At 47.1% G+C, this 9,715-nt stretch overlaps 1 protein-coding gene across 1 annotated transcript; it reads right to left on the bottom strand.

Moving 5' to 3' along the window:
• Window positions 1-204: 204 nt before the first annotated feature.
• LOC135699542 (uncharacterized) lies at window positions 205-9,127 on the bottom strand. The gene is made up of 3 exons (XM_065219823.1): window positions 8,676-9,127; window positions 7,456-8,580; window positions 205-1,238 (listed from the first exon to the last, which is right to left on the bottom strand). The coding sequence occupies exons 1-3, from the start codon at window positions 8,829-8,831 to the stop codon at window positions 477-479; spliced, it is 2,043 nt and encodes a 680-aa protein (XP_065075895.1). The 5' UTR covers window positions 8,832-9,127; the 3' UTR covers window positions 205-476.
• Window positions 9,128-9,715: the final 588 nt, after the last annotated feature.

The raw sequence follows: 9,715 nt of genomic DNA on the forward strand, positions 1-9,715 counted from the left end.
ATGGTATTTTTTATTAGGGTCGCTATATCATTTTCTTAAGGTGGCCAAACTACCCCACTTTACCCTACATACTTACCTCAATAACAATGAGAGTCACCTCACTCGCGGCACAGAATAGGCCTAAAAAAAGCCAACCGTCTGCCACCAAACTGTAACGGACAAGGACTTGTTTCGGCATCAACAAATCCACCAACATGCACCACGTAATATTCCGTATAAAATTGTATGCTATACTTTTCAACAGATAATAAAAGGTATAATTTTCTTTATTCGTTATAAATGTATCAAAAAAAAATAATAAAAAAAAATTAAAACGGAAGATATTCAACAAACTACCGTCTTCCGTCAGCCCGAAGCCATCCGAAAGACCTTATTTTCCTGTGTCATCATCATTCCATTAGTGTCTACGCGTCGGCATCGAGTTCCACCCGACGCGTTTCGTCTATTTCTCTCTGATTCGTAATTTGCTGCGAGTGCTACTTTTTGACAAACTTCGCCTTCGATTCGTCCGCCACCCAGGACTGCTTGTGGACGTTGTAGAGATGGCCTAGCAGCTGGAAGCGCCGTGGGAATCGCTTATCACACTGATCGCACGGAAATGGCCGCTCGCCGGTGTGCGTCCGCAGGTGTTCCCCGTACGCAAACTGACTGCGGAACTGCCGGCTGCAAAAGTTACAGTTTATCAGCGGCTTCGGTCGTTCCTTGGCACGACCCCGAGACCGGATCCGGTCCTGGTGGGCGAGTAACAGGTGTTCTTTGAGCTGCTGCAGGTTGTTCTGATCAGCACTGCAGATGTAGCATGCATACGAACGTCGCTCCAGCAGTTCGATCTGGCGACTTTCCTCATCGTCCTCCGCAGTGCCGGCATTGTCGCCGTGCAGTTGCGAACCGGCACCCGGACCTGATGCGGCCGCGGCAGCAGCCGCTGCGGCGACGACTGCTGCGGTAGCAAGCGGACCACCACCAGATGCCAGGGCAGCGGCGGCTGCTGATGCAGCCGTAGTTGAGTTTTGCGCTACCGTCGATGGCGGTGGCGTCGATTCCTGCCCAGCAATATGGGTTCGCATGTGCAGCAACAGCTTGGATCGGTTTAGGAAAGGCCGACCGCACAGCAGACAGGTGAAGTCCATCCGGCGGCGCTTGCGAGAGTCTGTCGATTCCGAACTGCGCCGCCGCACGCTCGGAATCCTGTAGTCGAAGGCACGATCCTCGGAGTCGTCCGTGTCGTCGGAATTTTGCTAGAGAAGTGGAAAGAGAGATAGAGAGGAAACTGGATTAGATATATTAATTGGTTGTCTTTATTATGGAGATTTTCAGCCAGGTGCTGGTTAATCTCCGGCTAAATTCAGTAGAAGGTATGATAGAATGAACGAAATGTATTTTATCGTTCTCTCAGCTCTAGTCAAGGAAGGTTTCGGGGTTGGCCAACCCGAAAAATTCCTAGACCGGGTCGGGAATCGAACCCAGTAGTCTCCAGCATGGTATTGCTTTATAGCTGCACCTTTACCGACTGAGCTACCCACCCAAGTTAAACGGACAAATTTCAGATAATAATTGTTAAATTCAACAGACTTCAAAAAATATTCCTTTACTATGTCAGTCAAATTGTTAGCCGTTCGGTTAAAAATCGCACATTTTGTTTTGTGATATTTTCACCAAAATGTGTAAAATATTGATGATATTGGTGCACAAACGTTATGCAAGAAGTTTATAATCATTAAAAACAAAATAGAACTTTAACTAATCATGTTTTATTACTTCATGTGTGAAGTTAACGATTTACATAGTTGGAGATGCCTAACGTCAAATATCAGACTTAAGGTGGACATTTTATACGATAAATGAGGAGATGAAAGTGTTCCATAGTAACCACATGAAATGAACATCTTAGAAGCCTATGAATAATTAAGCTGTTTGACACAACTATTTTCTACATTGATTATTGTTCTGACATCCGAAGTATATAGACCTAGTTAACCAACAACCAGTCTTTTATTGGAGCCTGTAACATCTGGCGACGAGAACAAGTTCGAGTCACTTTAAGATGATTTCTTGTAGAGTCCACAAATAGCTGCCACATAGACTATAAATGCACTTCCACCTCGAATTTTCAATTACCTACACAAAACTCTGAAATTGCTACTGCCTGTATGCTGCAGTGCAGCAAACGTGGAGTAACAGTTTCATTGTAGTACGTGTCGTGGAAGCTGATATTTGTGCAGTTAAAGTTTCGAAGTGGTAGCGAGAATAAGGATCTCACAGCGAACCACCTTAAGTTGATCCAGATCAAGTAATTTGAAGATGTCTAACCAGGATTTGAAGGACGCAATTCTACGGCTCACCGAACTGGTAGCCAGTCAACAGGAACAGGTCCAACGCATCAACCGGGTCAACCAACGGGAAGCGAGAAGATCATCGAAGCACAAAGTTGTTTTCAAAATCGACGGCAAGAATCTGGACGACCCCGCGAAGGTGAGGCTACTCTTGAGGAAGATTGCCACCAGTTCCACGAACGGTACATCAATAGTATCCTGCCAAATCATTCACGCGATTTTGTCCTGGACGAAACGGTGAAGAAACTCAATATGCTTTACGGCCGCCAGACCTCCCTTTTCAACGATCGGTTCCTGTGCCTTAAATACATGAAGAACGATTTGTCGGTGGAACGATGATGACGATTTTTCAAGCTTCGCTGCCTCCTTGAATAAACACAGCTCTCGACGACAAGTTCAAGGCACTACGTTTTGTTTGTGGTCTACAATCTCCGCAAGATGCAGACATCCATACCCGATTAATCGGTAAGTTTGAAGCTGAAGATAATGCTCCGCCGGCGGAAGGTTTGAAGTTTACATTGGAAAGTCTCATCAAAAGTGCCATCGGTTCAACAACTTGAAGCAGGATAACAAAATGATAGATAAACCGTTTCAATGAAGCTCTCAAGAAAAAGTCGCCGAAGTCCCCATGCTGGTTCTGCGGTGATCGGCATTTTGTGAAGGAATGTCCCTATCAAGACCACAACTGCAACAAGTGCAAACGCAAGAGGCATAAAGAAGGCTCAACTGCTGAATCAAAAAAGGAGTTCATCAAGTCCAAAGGAATTTCCATCAAGCGTATCGATCTTCAAGGCAAGAGGAAATACGTTTCTGTAGGAATCAATGGCAAGCTGGACTGCGCTTCCGATGCCACGATCATATCAACACAAACGTGGGAAGCAATCGGAAGACCAAGCATCAAGTAATCTGAGATAACGGCAATCAGCGCTTCGGGAGACAAGATCAGCATTGTTGGTGAGTTATGCGAGTATATCTAGCCTGACCATTTGCTGTATAACGTGATGAACTAGCCTACGGCTAAAAATCACGTAAATAAAGGAAAAAAGTTATCCACAGAATTAACCATCCGAGGAACTTTGCTGGACGGGACGAAAGGTATGGAAAAGCGGGCATCGAGCAACTACTTTCTACCAGAGCTGTGGCACCACCAACGAGCTGGGAACCGACGCGGGATTGGTTGGCAGCCGATCAACGCGAGGATGTGCAAGTTGAGAATTAACCCAAGTAACAATTCAAGCTGAACATTAAGAACAGAAGCTGATTATTGGTTGATTAGTAGTGCATGAAGCGAATTGTATCCCCATAATCCAACCTCAATAAGTTAGCTGATCTAAAGATTGAACAAGCCTTATTTTAGCTTAACACAACTCCAACAAATTAGCAATGCACTACACATATGTAACGTATTAATTTTGGATACTATGTTACCACTGTCTGATGTATTAAGAATAAGCTTTTCACACGTTTGAGTAAACACTTTGAAGCGTGCATCTACGTATTTGATGCTGCAAGGGCCACATCGCTTGAAACAAGACAACCAATGAAAATTTTACTGCCAACATCATTCAGCACTTCAGCAGTAGATCTGCTGACAACTCTTCCGCCACACACACACCCACATGAACCTGCACAGTAGTAGACCGTCATCGTGCACAGAAGTAGTGTCTCGAAAACTCGACGAATCTTAGCAAAGATCGCTTCGCATCGCATCAATAAAACTGGAACACCGGTTCGGAAATTTCAAAACGATCAAAAGCACCACACGAACTGAACGCACGTAGTACGTGTTAATCACATTGAGGGAGTGGTTCACGGAGAATTTCAACCGTGGTAGCACATCACCATCGAATTAACCGATCAATACCACGACAGCGGGAGCCAAAATCACCCTGGCGGTGTTCGATTACGGCACATTACCACGTTGGGAGACAAAAGCCTTCTCGAAGAAGTGAGTTGCCGCAGATGAAACCGCCATCCCTTTGAAACTAACCAAAGGTGCCCCAGGGCTTTTGTTTCGAGTGCTCCATTCACAGGTCGGATCTCCTCGCGGTGGTACAGGGTAGGTGCCAGAACGGTAGGCTCATCGAGCGACGTGTTGGCCGTACGACTCCTAGCGACAGGTCGCACGGATTCGAAGCAGCAGTGCACGCCGAGGGCAGGAGACAGTGTTGACCGGACACAGGTCAGCACCATCGGCGAGAACCATCCACGAAGAGAGCGAGAGGGAGGCGCAGCCACTCGCGATTCGCCTCAAGTTGAGAGGTCATCGGCGCAGTCGATTATCGATCGTGTCGGGCCACGGCGGATGCGAAGCGTTCGGTGGTAATCCGGCGGGGATCCCAAGCGGCCAAGTGAACGAGAGCATCGGTGTGCCGTGTGTGTCGTGCCCATTCAATTCGAGCGGCGCAGGTTCACCCACATCGAGCGGCGCAGGTTAACCCACATCGAGCGGCGGCAAAGGTGGCACCCGGCCGGTATTTCGTGAGTACTCACAGGAAGAAAATTATGTTTAGTTAGAAAGAAAAGTAGGGCAAGGGCGGAGGCGCAAAGCGCGATGAAAGGAGGCAAGAACAGGGACAAGGAGGCAGGTAGGAGAAAATGAGGTGGCGGAACATGCCAATAATAAAAGCTTGCCTATGTTGATTTTGTAATTTGTTGGGGTGTTTATTTTGCTAGCCGATCCGACCCAAGCTTTCCCATACAAGCAAAAGTCGTATGCAACACATATTTTGATAGCCTGATTTGTTAACTGTAGTCAGTGTCACTCGTTGCATTTCCGGTATTTTAGTTCTTCTAGATTCACGGCCTACCTAGATTCAGCGACCACAGTAGAGACAATGTAGAGGAGCTTTTTAGGAATAGCTCCAGGTAGAAGTAAGCTGCGACGACGTCGGAAGTATTAACATTTGTTTTTCTGTTTTTTGACTGCTTTATTACACTGAATTTTCAGAGTAATAATTTCAAAAATATAACTCAATTATAGCACTAAAATGGCTTCCAAATGACCATCGCAATAAATCGCGCACTTGTGTCCACATTGTGTTAACTAATCTTGAAAATGAGAGGAATGCATAATACTCTTCCGGTTTTTGTTATTCAACTTAAATTTGACGTGTTTCAAGTTAATGATCATACCTTTTGCCATACATATGCTTAAGTGGTCCAGTAGGTATGATTGATGCCTGTGAATCAGCGACTGCCGGGTCGAGTGCCGAATTGCAAAGGTAATTTTAAGACTTAAAATAACAATATAAATATGTAAATCCAATTTGTCAGCACCTTGTTGTAGTCCCATAATAATGTATAAGATATGAAGCGGCCTTCTATTATTTTTTTCGAAATAAAACTAGAAGGCTGAACAAGGGTTGGAAAAGAATGTTATTTAATGCCTTAAATAGCTTATAATTTATATAACTGTTTAACTTCCGGCAGATTTAGATATTTAAAAGCTGAACAAAGGTTAACGTGGTCTATACACAACAATTATTCAAACTAAAGCTGAATTGACATCGATTGAATAACACTTGTTAAGCATTAAATTGTTACCTGAGAAGGGCCGTTTCTTCAACTACAGCATCATCAACGTGCACTGCGCACACGAAGAAAGACCCGACGACGAGAAAGAAGCGTTCTATGCGCAGCTGGAGCAGGTGTACGATGGCTGTTCGCAACGGGACGTCAAAATCGTCATCGGCGACATGAACGCTCAGGTAGGACGGGAGGCAATGTATAGACCGGCAATCGGGCCAAACAGCCTGCATGCCGTATAGAACGACAACGGCCAACGATGCGTGAACTTTGCAGCCTCCCGGGGTATGGTAGTTCGAAGTACCTTTTTCCCCCGCAAGGATATCCACAAAGCCACCTGGAGATCACCTGACCAACACACAGAAAACCAAATCGATCACGTTCTAATCGACGGGAAATTCTTCTCCGACATTATCAACGTCCGCACGTACCGCAGTGCGAACATAGATTCGGACCACTACCTAGTTGCAGTATACATGCGCTCAAAACTCTCGACTGTGCATAATACCCGCCGAAGTCGAACGCCGCGACCCAACATTGAGCAACTACGGGACGCACGGAAGAGCAGCTTCTCTTGAAGATGACTGGAGGGACATCCGTTCCGCCATAGGTAGTACTGCTGCAGCGGCACTAGGTGCTGCAATCCCGGACCGAAGAAATGACTGGTTTGACGGCGAATGCAAACTGTTAGTAGAGGAGAAGAATGCAGCACGGGCGAGAATGCTGCAACACCGCACAAGATTGAATGTGGAGCGATACAGACAAGCGCGGAACAGACAAAACTCGGTTTTCCGAAAGAAGAAGCGTCAGCAGGAAGACAGAGATCGCGAGGCGCTCCAGCACTGAATTTCAGTTCTGACACTGATATTCGTTGCAAACACGACACCAGGCGGCAATGCTTTGATATTACTATCCATATGAATATAACTCTACCGGTTGTTTGAGAACGAACATAATATTTTTCCATTAACAAAATCAATGATTTTAATCACATGAATTCTTTGTGATAAGTCAGATAGATTTCATTGGACACATAAGATTCATATGATTCTCCGTGCACAAATCAGTAATACGTTTGCACCGATGCACAAAGCTACAACACAAAGCCGATTAGACCGTATTGTGTGAGTATTTACACTCATTGCTCTCAACACAAAAGAAGTGCTCCTAGCGATCTCGCTTTTCCTGCCTTCATCCATAGGACGATGAAAATCCAATGACGTTTCAATGCGTTTGGACGGAATTGAAACTCGTAGGACGAATTTGGAACCAAGATTTTTTTTAATATCTTTGTTAAGGAGACTTTTAGTCGGTGGCTGGTTCGTCTCCGGCTTGGAATCAAGAAGCAGTGTTAGATTTTTAACAATATCTCAAGAATGTGTGGCTCTTTATCAAATTCAACGGAAAGGGGAATTAATTTAGAACTCATCTTTGATAGAAACATTTCATTTATTGTTAAAACCTGTTCAAGAAAGAGAGGTATCGCGTGGGTTGCGATTAGTAGGACGGAAATCAGATCAAAAACCCTATACTGATAGTCCCGTAAAACTCGTTGCGAGCGTTTGTCAAAACTAATTAACATGGAAGCACTCACCTCGTTCCTCGCCTGCAGCTCCTGGAACACGTTGAACAGCATCTCCCGGTTGGTTTGTTCGTTCGGATCGACAGTCACTTCATTATCACTGTCCTCGTTCCCGTCGGAGTCGTTCCGCAGGAACAGACTCCTCAGGTAGGACACTTCCGGTTTCTCCGACGGCTGTTGCTGTAGTTGCTGCTGCTGCTGTTGTTGTTGTTGTTGTTGTTGTTCGTGGGACGTTAAATTCCCGCTCGAAGTAGAGCTGGTTGCCGTCGTCGTTGTCATTGTCATCATTCCCGTCGAAGTGGAAGCAGCAGCTGCGACGGCTGCCGCTGCCGCACGGTGCTGCAGCAGAATAGCCCGCAACTGCGAAGCCAGTGGCGTTTCGGAATGTTCTTCGTTGTGGTTTTCGTCATGATGATGATGATGATGATGGAGGTGGTGGTGTTGGTTGATTGGAGGTTGTTGATCTTCCGCTGCCGTGACAGATCTGTGATTGAGAGTGCTGGGCCCTTCCAGGGGCGATTGACGGTCCTGATTGGAACCTCCTCCTTCCAGAAGCATTCGTTTTAGGAGCGAAGGGGAGGCTTCCAGAGCGTGGGGACCGGGTTGGGCCGGGGAGTGAGTTTCTCTGGACGAGAATCCCTGCTGTTGAAGGAGCATTTGCTGCAGAAGGGAAGTCTGAGCGGGAGGGATTTGCGCATGCGATTGCGGTTCCTCTTTCGGCAGGGACAGTTCATTGTGATCTTCATCTTCGTCTGGATGGGCGACAGCGGCAAGATTGTCCTGTTCCGGCTCGTGTTCCGCTGATGCTGTGGAAGTGGCTCGACCTGACTCGCGACTCTGGAGCAGAATACTTCGCAGGATGGAAGAACAACCTCCGGGATCTTCCTGTTTGACCAATTGAGCGTGCTGATCTGATTCCGGCGGATCGGCGGCAAGAAGCAAATCTTGGGGGTCGTCCAGCTGTTCTGGTTCCTGCTTGACTTGAACCGGGCGTTCCTGAGCAGGTTTGGCCTTGCCGCGCTGAGATTTCAGTATTTTATCGTTCTGCAGACATCGCTGCCGATAGTGGTAAAACTTGTCTAACGTCTCCAAGCACTTTTCGCACACTTTCGATGGGTAGTCTTCCGCCAAGGTTATCTGCCGAGAGCAAAACAAAAACAACACACAAAAAGTTAATGCGCCATAAGTATCTGTGGGACGACGAAGACGACAACGCAGCAGACTGTACTTACCCGTATCGATGTGCACTCCAGTATCATGTCAATCACCTCCCGACTGGGTTCGCCTTCGGGCGGGAAGAGGGAACAAGTCAGATCCTCCACCGAGAAGCACAAGCGACAGCGACCCTCGACGTCTGCAGCTGCGATGATGGCTGCTTCTTGTTCCATTTTTGCTACTCCTCCTCCACCACCAGCGTACTATTATGTGCAATGCAGCGAACGACTGCTGGGCTGCTCTTTACCTTTGCCTTCGATCCGGAACGTCCGAAAACACCATTCCCCCACACACTTGACCGACGGATCTTCCTCTCGGAACCCCCCACAGGCACTGGAATCACTCGTATTTCCCGAAAAATGGCCAATTTCCGACCAGAAGTACACTTTTTGACTGCTTAGTATTTTTTCCTTCTCCCGTTTGTGTGACTGCGACTGCTAAAATCGACTTCCACGAAGACAGATACCTATCTCGTACTCGTCGCCGTCGTCGGACGCACTCACTCTCTCGCGCCGTGAGCGAGATTTTCCTTCGATTCGAGCAACACGATGAAATGCACCAACACACGCGCAGCGAGGTCAATAACAAAAATTTAATTTAATGTCAAACTTATTCACCACTCCAGGGAAGAAGCGGCAAAAGTGCAACTGGGGTGTCCCTCGGAGGGTGGTTTTGTGGGCCAGAGGGGTGGAGCAACTTGCGGCGGCAACGATCCGCGCGCAGCGGGAGTGTGGGTGGGTGGGCGGTTTCAAGCACAATCTCGGGGCCTCGCTCGACTCGCGCTCATTCGCTCGAGGTTGATTGAAGGCGAACCGCTCTCCTCGCTGCTGTTGTTTGTGGTAGTGGTGCTGGTGGCAGCCAAGGCAGCAGCAGTTGCAAAAAGAGAAGTGAATCAGCTGCACAATTTTAGTTGGTGTGATTAGTAGCAGTGAGTGCCGGTCGGAGCAATAATGACGAACATGATTGGGTGAGAGCGAGAAGCCGGATAGCCGTGTCCGTGCGTGCAAGCGAGATGGCTGGACGACGACGGCGCAGCAGTCATAATAGGAGGTCGTCG

This window comes from Ochlerotatus camptorhynchus, unplaced genomic scaffold, assembly GCF_037179485.1.
Source record: "Ochlerotatus camptorhynchus isolate MF236.1 unplaced genomic scaffold, CSIRO-AGI_Acam_v1.1 ptg000010l, whole genome shotgun sequence".
In the NCBI taxonomy this organism is placed as follows: domain Eukaryota; kingdom Metazoa; phylum Arthropoda; class Insecta; order Diptera; family Culicidae; genus Ochlerotatus; species Ochlerotatus camptorhynchus.